At 61.7% G+C, this 13,651-nt stretch overlaps 2 protein-coding genes across 6 annotated transcripts in view; one reads left to right on the forward strand and one right to left on the reverse strand.

Moving 5' to 3' along the window:
• TEX28 (testis expressed 28) overlaps positions 1-13,651 on the reverse strand; it is a 66,867-nt gene that overhangs the window by 27,289 nt on the left and 25,927 nt on the right.
• LOC125962965 (paraneoplastic antigen Ma6F-like) overlaps positions 1-13,651 on the forward strand; it is a 43,277-nt gene that overhangs the window by 11,979 nt on the left and 17,647 nt on the right. Inside the window, exon 2 of one of the 5 annotated variants that reach the window (XM_049704551.1) lies at positions 8,510-9,427. The exons of 2 other annotated variants lie outside the window; for them this stretch is intronic. In XM_049704551.1, coding sequence (XP_049560508.1) covers positions 8,629-9,427 — 799 coding nt within the window. In that variant the 5' untranslated portion in view covers positions 8,510-8,628. Of the gene's footprint in view, positions 1-8,509; positions 10,113-13,651 lie in introns of those variants that run through there. 2 more of the 5 variants (XM_049704554.1, XM_049704552.1) reach the window with 2 other exon arrangements.

Raw genomic sequence — 13,651 nt, forward strand, 5'->3', positions numbered from 1 at the left:
GCGTTCCCGCTACTAACACAGGCCCTTCCGGAGAGCAGAGGCTCCGTGGAGGTCTGCGGAATAAACAAACCAGTGGGCAGGGGGCTTATTGACGCAGATGAACCTTCTCCTACTTTCTTAAAATACCCGTGCAAATCCAACTCAACAGAGATAGTTCGTTTTATTTACAGAATGACAGACAAGACAGGGAAGCAAGAATTGGAACAACAATGGCTTTTATTTTTCTATTTCTTCCCCCATCTAGATCACTGCTAAGTACTTCCACATTTCCAGAGCAGTTCTGATTCCAATTCCCTGTTATCTTGTACACGGTCACAAAACGAACTGGGAGATTTCCCAACCTCTCTTACAAAACAGCAAAACTCTTGTTCTTGAACTGAATTAGTGCAAATACCTGTGGGATTAACGTCATACACAAAGTTAGACACTGAAGCTTGTTTAGTCTTCTATTCAAAGAACCAACATTTGAAAAATTCCTAAAGAAAACAGACATGGAAGTCCATGTCAACATACACAACAGGAACCCAAAATGCTGCACACGGGCTTCCCCCAACTCGCCCGGCTCTCACTGCTTAGAAAGCTGACCGCTCCCTCTTCAAACTCAGAGTGAAGGAGCAGCCCCCCTTCCTGCCCCACGGGAGAAGCTGCTGAACGTGGGACTGGCTGCTGCACTGGCTCAGGCTCCCTCTTCCTCATCGCTCACACTCCCTGCAGACACGGATGGGAAGAACCTGGGATCCATGCTATTGATCCTGAGCAGATACTGCAGGACCTGCCACTTGCTGGCCTCCGCGTAGGCCCGGGGACCCCACAGGAACTCGTAGCGGGCAGGGTCGCTGTGGGGCACCTGCCGGTACTTCAGGTAGCCCGTCTGCACCCACACTTCGGTGAGCAACTCCCTCCCGCCACAAAACCCCAGGGTGTCTAGCTTTCCCCACACCTCCTCCTCAGGGACGCGGTCACCGAACAGGGTGACCATGGTCAGGACCAGCAGAGGGAGGCTGGCCTCGGGCGTGCACTGCCAGTCGCTCAGCACTGCATCCCAGGTGAGGCCCAGGGTGGGGACCAGGACGTAGGTGCGCTGGCGGGGGTCCACCACCTTCACGTCCACGCCAAACAGCAGCTGCAGGCACTCGCAAACGAGGCGGAGGACCACGGGGAAGTGGTCCCGATGCTCCCGGAGGACCGTACTCAGCATCTCCGCCTCGGAGGTTGGCTCCCCGGTACGAAACTTGAGGAGCAGGAACCCCACCAGGTCAGCCATCAGCGCAACAAGTGCCTCACGGGACAAGGGCTCGGCATAGGCGGAGAAGGAGGGGGCGCCAGGGGAGGCGGAGGACGAGGGGGATGCGGCCTCCTCCCCCGCAGCCCCCAGCAGCGGCGCCTCCACCGGACCCTGGGCCGGGACTGGGGCCTCAAGGTCGGCCTCAGGCTGGCGGAGCTCACTCATCTCGACCGGGGGCCTGATCACTGGGGTCGGGCCGCCCACGGGAGTGTGGGCAGGGGACCTCGTACCTGGGGTAGAGAGGGGGTGTGAGCGGCCTCGGCGGAGAAAGGCACCCTGGGCAGCCCTGACAAAGGCCACTTACAGGTCTCGTCTTAAGGGCTGCCCTCGGGCCTCACAGGGGCGCTCCTCCCGGGTGGCCTGTCCCCTGCCAACCTGAAGAAGGAAGTGAGGGGGCTCCTCAGGGTGCAGCCAGCACGGCCCCAGGTTCTGGGGCTGACAGGGCGGTGGGGTGACTTGGGTGTTGTGGGGTCCCCTCTGTTCTGGGAGGGGGAGCCCCTGGGTACACACTCAGGGCACGCACCTCCCCTTGGCTCCTGGCGCTGCCTGGGCCTCCTCTGCTCTGTGCCCTGAGGACACGGTCCTCAGACCTGGGCCTTCGCCTCCCGGGTCCTGGAGCCCCTGTAAGAGGAATGGAGGGCGCACCTCTTGTGTACACTGTGGCACAGCTCTGGGCCTCGGTGCTGGTAGGAGGATTGGGCCGGACTCTGTGAGGTCCCCCCAGTTCTGAGTTCTGGGGTGGGTGGTCCCCTCGGGGCTCGCTCGTCGTGCTCACTGTTCCCCTTAAGGGCCTGGACCCTCCCCTTTGCAGGCCGGAGGGGAAACTCAGAACAGGACCCCGAATCTGAACAGAAAGCAGTGAGGGGGCCCCACAGGTGGCCGCACCTGCCCAGGGCCTCCCGAGGGTCCTAGGATGGGGAGATGCTGGGTCCTCACCTCCTCCTCACATCCTGCCTGGCCTCCCAGCGCTGACCACAGGGGCAGGTTTCTGTTGAGGCCCCTGTTCCAGGGCTGGGGGTCTGCTCAGTCCTCCCTCGGGGTCCTGGGAGTCCACCTTCTGTGGACCTGAAGGCTCACCCCTCACACCAAACACCTGACCTCCTGAGGACCCCGACCCAGAGGTCAGGAAACATCTCATCTGCTGACCATGCTCTGGCGCCTCCAAGGCCCCCGCGGAAGGGCAAAGGATCCCTCCCTGTGTCGGGGTCTAACGTCCTCAGTCCTTCCTTCCTCGCGTGCAGGCTGGACTCTGGGCAGGACCTGGGATTGTCCCGTCTGCCAGTGTGAGTCCCTGCTCCTTATACCAGGTCTCCAGTCTCTCCGAGACCCTGACGTCAGGACGTCAGGACAGGCCTACCGTGCTCATCCCACCCCGGGGCCTGCCACGGCCACCTGCAAGGGCGGTGATCTGGTGGGTCCCTTTTGTCCTCCCTCAGGGTCCCCTCAGTCCTGCCTAAGGGCCCTAACCTTAGTCCACCAGGGACCTGACATTTTACCCTCTGCCCTCATGAGACCCCGCCCCTTATCCCAGGTCCCCAGCTTCTCTGACACCCGGATGTCAGGAAGTGCTGCACGTGACGGCCTCCCAGGGCCAACTGAGTTCTGGGTTGCAGGCTGCCCTCAGTGCTCCCTCAGGGCCCTCACCTTGACTCCACACAGGACCTGGGATTCTCCGCAGTGCCCAGCAGACACCCCGCCCCTTATACCCCCTCTGCAGCCTCTCTGATACCCCGCCCCGTGCTCCCCCTCTCCAGGGTGTCTGAGACCCGGATGTCAGGAAGTGCTGCACGTGCTCATCCCGCCCTATGGCCTCCCAGGGCCAACTCTGTTCTGGGGTCCAGGCTCCCCTCAGTCTTCCCTCAGGGCCCTCACCTTGACTCCACGCAGGACCTGGGATTCTCTCCCGTGCCCACCAGACACCCCGACCCTTATACCCCCTCCCTAGCCTCTCTGAGACCCCGCCCCGTACTCCCCTCCCCAGCGTCTCTGAGACCCGGATGTCAGGAAGTGCTGCACGTGCTCATCCCGCCCTATGGCCTCCCAGGGCCAACTCTGTTCTGGGGTCCAGGCTCCCCTCAGTCCTCCCTCAGGGCACTCACCTTGACTGAACGAAGGACCTGGGATTCTCCCCGTGCCCACGAGACACCCCGAACCTTATACTGCCTCCCTAGCCTCTCTGATACCCCGCCCCGTGCTCCCCCTCCGCAGCGTCTCTGAGACCCGGATGTCAGGAAGTGCTGCACGTGCTCATCCCGCCCTATGGCCTCCCAGGGCCAACTCTGTTCTGGGGTCCAGGCTCCCCTCAGTCTTCCCTCAGGGCCCTCACCTTGACTCCACGCAGGACCTGGGATTCTCTCCCGTGCCCACCAGACACCCCGACCCTTATACCCCCTCCCCAGCCTCTCTGAGACCCCGCCCCGTACTCCCCTCCCCAGCGTCTCTGAGACCCGGATGTCAGGAACTGCTCTACGTGCTCATCCCGCCCTATGGCCTCCCAGGACCAACTCTGTTCTGCGGTCCAGGCTCTGTTAAGTCTTTCCTCAGGGCCCTCACCTTGACTCCACGGAGGACCTGGGATTCTCTCCCGTGCCCACCAGACACCCCGACCCTTATACCCCCTCCCTAGCCTCTCTGAGACCCCGCCCCGTACTCCCCTCCCCAGCGTCTCTGAGACCCGGATGTCAGGAAGTGCTGCACGTGCTCATCCCGCCCTTTGGCTTCCCAGGTCCAACTGTGTTCTGGGGTCCAGGCTCCCCTCAGTCCTCCCGCAGGCCCTGGGAAGTGATTAGCGCATGAGGGGGGAGCCCTCATGAATGAGATTACCTCCCTTATAGAAGAGGCCCCAGACGGCTGCCTCATCCTCTTGTGCCATGTGAGAAGATGGCTAGTTGATACAACTAGACAAGAAACCAGTCCATATAAAGAAGAGCTTTATTACTATTATTTATTACTCAGCCGTACAAAGGAACGAAATTGGGTCATTTGTAGAGATGTGGATGGATCTAGAGACTGTCATACAGAGTGAAGGAAGTCAGAAAGAGAGAAACAAATATCGTGTATTAATGCACATATGTGGAACCTAGATAAATGGTACAGATGAACCAGTTTGCAGGGCAGAAATAGAGACACAGATGTAGAGCACAAACATATGGGCACCAAGGTGAGAAAATGGTGGGGGCAGGGGTGTGGTGGTGTGATGAATTGGGAGATTGGGATTGACAAATGTACACTAATATGTATAAAATGGGTAACTCATAAGAACCTGCTGTATAAAAAAATACATAAAATAAAATTCAAAAATTAAAACAAACCAAAGAAATAAGAATAGGTTTATGACATTATCAATCACAGTAGAAAACCACCTGTAAAGACAAATGGACGTACTTGCCACAACGGGCTCTGCATCGCCAAGTTTGCTCCCCAAACTCCGCAGCCTCGCAGGAGGCCTTCCTATTGGTGGAAGGCCAATGGGCGTGTCTTTTGCTTCCGGAGGCGCCAAGCCTTGGGACCTCAGGCCCTCAGTGCGCATGGCTACTGCTGCTTCCGTAGCAGAGCGCCTCCTCACGTGCTCTTCTGATCCAACCAGTTTCTCGGTAAAGAGACGTCTAGAACTTTCTCCCTCATCTTCCTGGGGCTTCCGGGAGCACCCGGAAGCCCACGTGGCGTTCGCACAGAGTGCCTGGGACAGTCGGCGGCACCGTTCCTGGCTGCTCTGCTGAGACGAGCTCTTCAGCCCGTCGTGAGCGGGACTCCGGAGCCAGCCACAGAGTCAGAGCGAGTCAGGAGACAGGCGGGGGCTTTGCCGGGGGCTGGACTCCGCAGGTACCGGGGGCCCCGGGAAGGAGTGGAGGTCGGGGGAGGGCTACGGGCTGCTCGGTTGGGAGTGGGGGAGCGGCGGCGGAGGGTAGCGGGCTGAAGGGGGGCTGAGGGAAGGGTCCCCCAGTGAGCGGGTCAGAGGGGAGGACCGCTGGCTTCCGGGGTGGCTGGTGGGGGGCGTTCTGGAGTCGGGGTGCAGAGGGTGGGGCTAATGGCTAAGCGTGGGGGGGGCCTGAGCGGAGGGCTTCCTGCTGGTCGGGTGGGGCCGGCTTTGGGGGCCAGAGGAGAGGACGACTGGCTGCGGGGGTGGGGAGGACGGGACGGGCGGGGAGGGCTAACGGCTGCTGCGTGTGGCGGGAGGAAGGGGGAGCTACTCCTGGCTGAGGCGGGGGTCGATGGGGAGGACTCCCGGGCGCGGGTGCGGTAGGCGTTAGGGGAGCTCCCGCCGGGGCGGGGCGTGGGGTGGGGGGGGGAGGACGCTCGTGGCAGTTAGGGGGCTCCGGCTCCCGGGTGGGCGGGGGCAAGACGGGTGGGCTCTGCGTCTGGGGTACGAGAAGCGAGAGCCCCTGGCGCTGAGTGTGCTCGGGGGAGGACTCCCCGGTGTGGGGAGGTGAGAGAGGCAGTCTGACCTCTACGCATGGCGGGGCGCCCGGCTTCCAGGGCCCAGAGCGGAGCGCCACCAGCTGGTGGGTGGGGGAGGGTGTATGGAGGGGATGTAGTGCGAGGGGTCGGGGAGGAGCCGCCTGGCCACGGGGGAGCGTAAGTGAAGCTGAGAGGGGGAGGCGCTGGGGCTGCTGTGATCTGGTGGAGGCTGTTGGCCATGGCAGATGGATTTGTGGGGGTCCAGGGAGGGGCTCTGGCCCACTGCATGAGGCATCGAGAGCTTCAGGTCGCCTCTGTCCGGGTGGCACAGGAATTGCAGAGGTGGGTGGGCAGGGCAAGGCCCTGGCCTCCACACACAGTACACAGATTCTTTACGAGGGTGCTTTGCACATTCACCCGGACACGCCATACCAGAGTTGTAAAACAGTCTCCATAAATTTAGCAGTATTGCAAGTTTACATGATAAGTTTTCTCATCACGGGGGAATTTTATTTGATGGTACTAATGATAATATATCTTCAAATATTGGGAAACCCATGGATCAAAGAGAAAAATCACAGAGGGACTTAGAAAATATTTCCAAGTGAATACTAAAAAAGCACAACTTACCAAAATTAGTGGGAGGCAGCAAAAAGCAACAGGAGGAAACTGTATTCCTCTAAATGCTTCTGTTAGAAAAGAGTCAGGACATAAAATCAGTGAGCTAACAGTCCATTGAGAGATGCTAGAAGAAGAAGAGCAAAGGAAACATAAAATGAAGTAATAAGAGAGCTAAGAGAGGAAATCAGTGATAGAAAGCAAATTATGGACACGGTGGGCAAAGCCACGCGCTTCTTTCAAAAGAGCAAGGAAACCGAGCAAGTCCTAGAACGATGAATCACGGAAACATAGAAAGAACGCTGATCCCCAATATGAGGAATGAAAGAGGGCCAACGTTACGGATCAGATGTACATTAACAAAGAGGATATAGGGGAATATTATGGGACATTATGGAAATGTTTATGCTAACAAATTGGAAGACTTGAAAAATTCCTTGGAAAAAAGGCAGCTTCCTAAAACTGAGGCCAGAAATGTAGAAAAGGTGACGGCCTTCTATCTGTCTTTTTTTAAAAATTATTTTATTTTATTTTATTATTGTTTCTTGAGTCGTACGCAACAAGTGCTCTTTTGTTATTATTTTCAAATTTTATTTTTACTTTTGGCTGCGTTGGGTCTTTGTTGCTGCGCGCGGGCTTTCTCTAGGTGCAGCGAGCGGGGGCTACTCTTCGTTGCGGTGCGCAGGCCTCTCATTACGGTGGCTTCTCTTGTTGCAGAGCACGGGCTCCAGGCATGTGGGCTTCAGTAGTTGTGGCTCGTGGGCTCTAGAGCGCTGGGTCAGTGGTTGCGGCGCGTGGGGTTAGTTGCTCCGCGGCTTGTGGGATCTTCCCGGACCAGGGATCGAACCTGTGTCCCCTGCACTGGCCGGTGGATTCTTAACCACTGCGCCACCAGGGAAGTCCCTAGCCTTCTATCTTGTAAATAACTGTAATTTATAAAAAAAGTGTCCTAAAGTCAAACAAACCAAACAGGGCAGGGAGGTGCTCCAGGCTGCTGCTGTGAGGGGCACTAGGGTGGGCTGTGTGGCACAAACATGATTCTCTCCTCTTTGCACCCACAGGCCGGTTCCCACACTTCCAACAGCCTGTGCACTCCTGCTTGATCGCTTCCCGCCACCCTCAGGTCCTCGGAGATGGCGATGGCTCTGGCGGTATTGCGGGACTGGTGCAGGTCGATGGGCGTGAACGCTCAGCGATCTCTGCTCATCCTGGGAATCCCAGATGACTGCAAAGACCAGGAATTCCAGGAGGCTGTGCAGGCTGCCCTGCGTTCCCTGGGCAGATACCGAGTGCTGGGCAAGGTCTACAGAAAGGAGCTGGGGTCGAGTGTTGCCCTGGTCGAGTTTGCTGAGTGTTTAAATCGAAGCTTGCTCCCCCGCCAAATACCAGGCAAGGGAGGGCCCTGGACTGTGGTCTGCCTGCCCCAGGCCCCTGATGCTGATTCACAGGATAGACCCAATTTCCCTGCGCAGCCCCAGGGACAAGCAGTGGTTGGCAGGGCGGGTGAGGCAGGAACTGCAGGGGAGGAGGAAGCTGCAGGGGAGGAGGAAGCTGCAGGGGAGGCGGGAGTCGCAGGTATGGAGGGAGACACAGGTGAGGAGGAAGCCTTAGGTGAGGAGGGAGCTGAAGGTGAGAAGGGAGCTGCAGGTGAGGAGGGAGCTGAAGGTGAGAAGGGAGGTGCAGGTGAGGAGGGAGCTGAAGGTGAGGAAGGAGCTGCAGGTCCGGAAGGAGCTGAGGGTCAAGCAGGAGCTGAAGGTGAGGAGGGAGGTGCAGGTGAGGAGGGAGCTGAAGGTGAGGAGGGAGCTGCAGGTGAGGAGGGAGCTGAAGGTGAGGAGGGAGCTGAAGGTGAGGAGGGAGCTGAAGGTGAGGCGGGAGCTTCAGGTGAGGAGGGAGCTGAAGGTGAGGAGGGAGGTGCAGGTGAGAAGGGAGCTGCAGGTGAGGAGGGAGCTGCAGGTGAGGAGGGAGCTGCAGGTGAGGCAGGAACTGCAGGTCACTCAGGAACTGCAGGGGAGGAGGAAGCTGCAGGGGAGGCGGGAGTCGCAGGTATGGAGGGAGACACAGGTGAGGAGGAAGCCTTAGGTGAGGAGGGAGCTGCAGGTGAGGAGGGAGCTGAAGGTGAGGAAGGAGCTGCAGGTCCGGAAGGAGCTGAGGGTCAAGCAGGAGCTGAGTCAGATGAGGAAGGAGCTGCAGGTGCGGAAGGAGCTGCAGGTGAAGCAGGAGCTGAAGGTGAAGCAGGAGCTGAGTCAGATGAGGAAGGAGCTGCAGGTTACAGAAATGTTGCAGGCGTGGCAGGACTTCTGAGTGTGGCAGGACCCACGGGCGGGGCAATGGCTGCGCCTGAGGAAGCAGTTGTGACAGCGGCAGGCGCCATGGGTGAGGCAGGGCCCGGGACCCAGCAGTGGAGGCAGGCCTTGCAGCCCGTGCTGGACAGCATGGGCTACCAGGAGCTGGGAACCTTCTCTGGGATGGAAGAGCCGGGCCACGGGGAAGGGTCCTCTGAGAGCTGGCTGGAGCAGGCCAGCCACACGCTGCACCTGTGGCGCCACGTGTCTGAGAGGGAGAGGAGGAGGAGGCTGGTGGAGAGCTTGCGCGGCCCCGCGCTGGACCTCCTGCGCGGCCTCCTGGCGGAAGATCCCGAGCTGGCTGCCCAGGACTGCCTGGCCGCGCTGGTGCAGGTGTTTGGGAACAAGGACCCCCGGGGGAGTGCTCGGCTGAAGTTCGTGACCTGTGCCCAGCGGCCCCAGGAGACTCTCTCTGCGTACGTGATGCGCCTGGAAGGCCTGCTGCAGTCGGCCCTGGAGAAGGGGGCCATCCACCCGGCCATGGCGGACCAGGCGCGCGCCCGGCAGGTGCTGACGCGGGCCCGGCTGAACGACACGCTCCGGGACACACTGAGGAGGAGGCGGCTGATGAGGAGGCCTCCCGGCTTTGCGGGGATGCTGCGGCTCATCCAGAAGACCGAGGCCTGGGACGCCGACCCGGCTAGCAGGGAGCACTTCCCAGGGCAGGAAGAGGCCCGTGTGGACGTTGCAGTCCTGGCAGCAGCCGCCCAGGCCGCCCCGGCCCATGAGGCCATCACCGCAGGCACCACTGCACATGGTGAAGATACCACCGCCCAGGCCGCCCGTTCCAAGGAAGGGAGCGCCGAGGACCACCCGGCACGTGAGGAGGCCAGTGCGGCAGTTGCCGGCACTGCCAAGGCTGGCGAGGCGGCCCCTGAAGACCATGGTGCCGCCGGGGCAGCCCCTGAAGACCATGGTGCCGCCAGGGCAGCCCCTGGCCCTGGGGAGACCAGCAAGGCGTCCGCGGCCACTCAGGAAGATGGAAGTGCTGCCGCCCCTGCGGGCCTAGGTCAGGCAGGACCCTCAGATGCCCCCGGGGTCCCCATGCCTGGCCGGATGGGCAGTGCTTCCCCGGTGGCCCCAGGAGGTCCTGGCTGGGAGCCAGAGGGCCTCGCCCAGGCAGGAGGCCAGGAGGCCGAGGAGACCCCCGAGGAGGGGCTCAAGCCCATCCCAGAAGAGCCGGGAAATGAGGACGGGGCTGCAGAGATGAGCCCCCCGGGGTCCACCTCGGGCCACTAGGCTCAGCAGGCCGTGGGGCTGCCAGGCTTGGAGGCAGGGGGAGGCCAGGCCTGGCAGCCTACTGGCCCCATATTAGGGGCCACTCCAGGTGCCTGGGCCTCCCTCCTGAGAGGGGACCCCTATTCATCATCCCCTGGGGCAGGTTGCTCCCTGTACTGGCAAGCCCAAATGTGTCCCTGTAGGCCCCAGAAGGACCCAGGTGTCAAGGAAACCCCCAGCCCCCGCTCCCCTCCCCCCAAAACACACACCCTAGCCATCGTCCCCTCGCAGAGCCCTGAGGTGCGCCGCGAGCCAGCCAAGGTTCTGGTCTCTGTGGGCCAGTGTCGTGAGCTCAACGTGTGCTTTCTGGGCATAGATTCAGGCCCAGCGCTGCTTCTTGTTGTGGAAATGTGCATGTGTTCTCCTCTGAGCAGTTCCCCCAACCCCTGCGCGGCGTGGAGACCCCGAGCCCAGTCCCAGGAGCCGGCGGGAAGGACGGGATGGACGAGGTCACAGCCAGCGCCCACCCCAGGACCTGGGATCCCACCTGGGACCTTGGGAAGGAAGACCTTGACCGGGGCTGCAGGAGGTCTGCGGGAGGCCCCCCAGGGCTTGTGTTCTGCTGGGCCACCCCGTTGTTCCTCGGGACTCCACGTCCCCGGCTCGGTGGCATGCGCCCTGCTGTGGGACTGTCCTGTGCCCGCCATAGGGCAGGGCCAGGCCCCGGGCATGTGGGCCAGAAATGGAGGGTCTGCCCTGGGGGGAGCGGGCATGGCCGACGCCCATCTTCCTGGCGAGAGGCCACCCGCGGGGCCCTCAGGAAAGGAGACTGGGGGGGGATGGAGGGCCGCCGGGTGGGGTGTAGCGGAGGCACCTTTTTGAGGACCCTGGGTGGGGCCGGGACCCGTGAGCTCCGGTGGCCGTTAGAAGTTCCTCTGTGTGTTGTTATGCCCTGTGTTCAATGGTTTCAGTCAATGTTTCTGTTTAATAAATTTCCCTGAACGTTTCATCTAAGTCTGGCCTCTGCTGTGGGCAATGGAGGGAAAGGGCTGCTGCGGGTGAGGGCGGGGGTCCAGAGTCCGATTCCTGCTCAGCACCCATGGGACACCTCTCCAGGGAGAGGGTAAGGTAGGCACTTTGCAGACCCAGGCATCGTGAGGGTTTTTCTTCCAGTTCATGGGTGAATTGTAAAGTTTTAGCGCCCTTGACCGTGGGCCGCGTCTCGGGCGATGCTCGTGCTTGAAATCATGGGTGCTGTGCACGGCCCGGAAGGCCAGGGGACACACAGGAGGACTTCTGACCTCGTGGGTCACACGTGGGTCCGTGCACGTCTGCCTGGCCCGGGGGCTCCGGGACCAGAAGGCCGTGGCCGGTTTGCACGAGCGCGCGGCCTGTGGCTCTGCACCCGTGCACGAGTGTCTTCGTGCCCCCTGTGATGACGGGCGTGAAGCAGGAGGCTGACATGCTGACGGGCCTGCCCTTTATGATGTCACTTCCTGGCTGGGCTGTGCTGTCACCCCCGAGCAACCGGAGCACTTCTGTGAGGGGCTGAGCGGGAGTGTGAGCCCAGGGTGCTGCCGGCCGCGCTGCACTGTCCCGTTTACGTGGCGGAGGGGCACGCCGCGCTCCGCATGGCTGCGGACGAGAAGGGCCCCGCCGCGGGCAGGGCGCCCGGCTTCGGCGAGGCGCCTCTTCCTCCCGACACAGCGGCTCCGGCCCTCGGCTCAGGGAGCTGCACCCCCCAGTCCCTCGCCCTGGACCAGCCCGTGCCCGCGGGGCACCCCGACCTCAGGCTGCTGCCTGGAGAAGCCGCTTTCCAGGATTTGACGGAAGAGCCTTTGTTGAAAAGGCCTCGCACCGCCTGCGAGGCCGTGTGGGAAGGCAGCCTGCTCTTCCACCCCTTTCCCAGGAAGCTGTGGACGATCGTCCACAGCAGTCGCTTTGCATCCATTGGGTGGAATGAAGACGGGACTTGCATAGGCGTCAACAGGCCGCTGTTTCAAAAGGAGGTTTTGGACAGGGACGGCCTAGACAAGGTGTTCAAGACAGAACGTGTGGAGAGCTTCATCGGCCAGCTTAACCGCTATGGATTCGGCAAAGTGTGCCAGGACATGCACACGTCCCTCTGCGTGACCAACCTGTCCACGAAGGAGCGGCCCGCCCACGTCCTGAGCGAGGTAAGGAGGGCGGGGGATGGCGGGGGAGGAGCCCTCTCCAGGGGCTGAGCCGCTGGGCCCGGGGGTGGGGGGCGGGTGCCAACCCCGGGGCCGCCTGGGACGGCGGCAGGCGTGTCGGGAGAGCTTCCTTTAAAGGTGGTACTTGGGCACCAGCGTGACGGCCGGAGCTGGCAGTGCCGCGCGCTGTGTTGGGACGTTGTTATGGGGGGACCCGAAGCGTTCTCAGCACAAGGACGTCACTTCTCTCCCTCCTCCTTTTCCCTTTGCTGTGTCTGTGTGAGGTGATGCGTGTGAACTGGACCCCCTGTGGTGATCATTTCACAGCACACGCGGGCAAGGCGTCATCCTGTACTCCTGACACGTGGGCAGTGCCGCTCGTGCCTGACACGCAGTCACAGCGGGGGACAAGAGGACACTGCTGCAACGCTGGCCCTTCCCGTCCTCCTGCTCGGGGACAGTGGCCCGCCGGGGGGAGGGGGGAGGTCTGTGTGCCCCCTTGACTCCCATAGCTCCAGAGCATCACTTGAGTGGGGGCGCAGGTCCTTTCCTGGGAAGCAGTCAGCGTCCCCGGTCTGGCCCCTGGAGGTGCTGGCCAGGGGGCTATTCGGACACTTCCTTAGAAAGCTACCGAACCTTGTTGCAGTCTCGTACCTGCAAACGCCAAGTCCCCTTTCGTGGGCCTTGTACTCATACTAAGGGGCCATTTTCAGTCATTTTCCAAGGGCGAAAGGTGATGGTGAGTGAGCGAGTCTCGGGGATGTCAAAGCTGGGGCACAGCGTCCTGCTGGGACCGGGTCCCACTTTCTCCAAAGAGGCCTTGGGTCGGCTGGGGGAGGGCGCCCAGGGGCCCAGCCAGGCGGCTGCTGCTTGCGAGCAACTCTTTTGTGACTTGGGGTTTCCTTTTCTCTCTCAACTGCGACCTCAGTTACACTTCTACCACAGTCCCCTGTTTCAGAGAGAATGCCCGCACCTCCTGGTGAGGATGAAGCCGAGAGTGCACACTAAACCAGCATCCGGGCAGGTGGACGGCGAGCCGGCAGCCCCGGGGCACCTCCCGGCGCCCAGCGCCGCGGAGCCGCAGGACGGCCTCCCACCGTATCCTGAGCACATCCAGGGGACCCCGAGCTACCCGCAACTCGACCATGCCTCCGCCCTGGCCAGGACTGACTCTGTCGCTCCGGCCCCTCCTCAGACAGCAGCCGAGCCCCCAGCGCCGGATCCCAACGTGCAGGTTCTGGTCCCTCTAGTCCCTGTCCTGGCAGGGGTGGCCCAGCCAGCCGAGGTCCCCTGGCTCTGCTGCGCCTGGCCTCCCGCCCAGATGAGTCCTCCCTGGCCCGTGCCGGGCCTGGCCGCCGCACCCCCCCAAGCCCTCAGCCTTCCCCCCCCCCCGCGCAGCTCCCGGGGGCCGCGCTGCTGCCTCTTGGGCACCCTGGATGCCTGAGGTGGCCGCCAGGCCTGCCGCCTCCCTGACCTTGATCCATCGGCCGCTGAGCCACTTCTGCCATCGCTGCGTGGGCTCCCGCTCTTTCCTGGAATACCCGGCCCCTCCAGGCAGGCCCACAGAGGACCCTGACCAGGCAGACCCTGCAGACACACGGAGGTGGTAACGCGGC

Source organism: Orcinus orca, chromosome X, assembly GCF_937001465.1.
Source record: "Orcinus orca chromosome X, mOrcOrc1.1, whole genome shotgun sequence".
Taxonomy (NCBI): Eukaryota; Metazoa; Chordata; class Mammalia; order Artiodactyla; family Delphinidae; genus Orcinus; species Orcinus orca.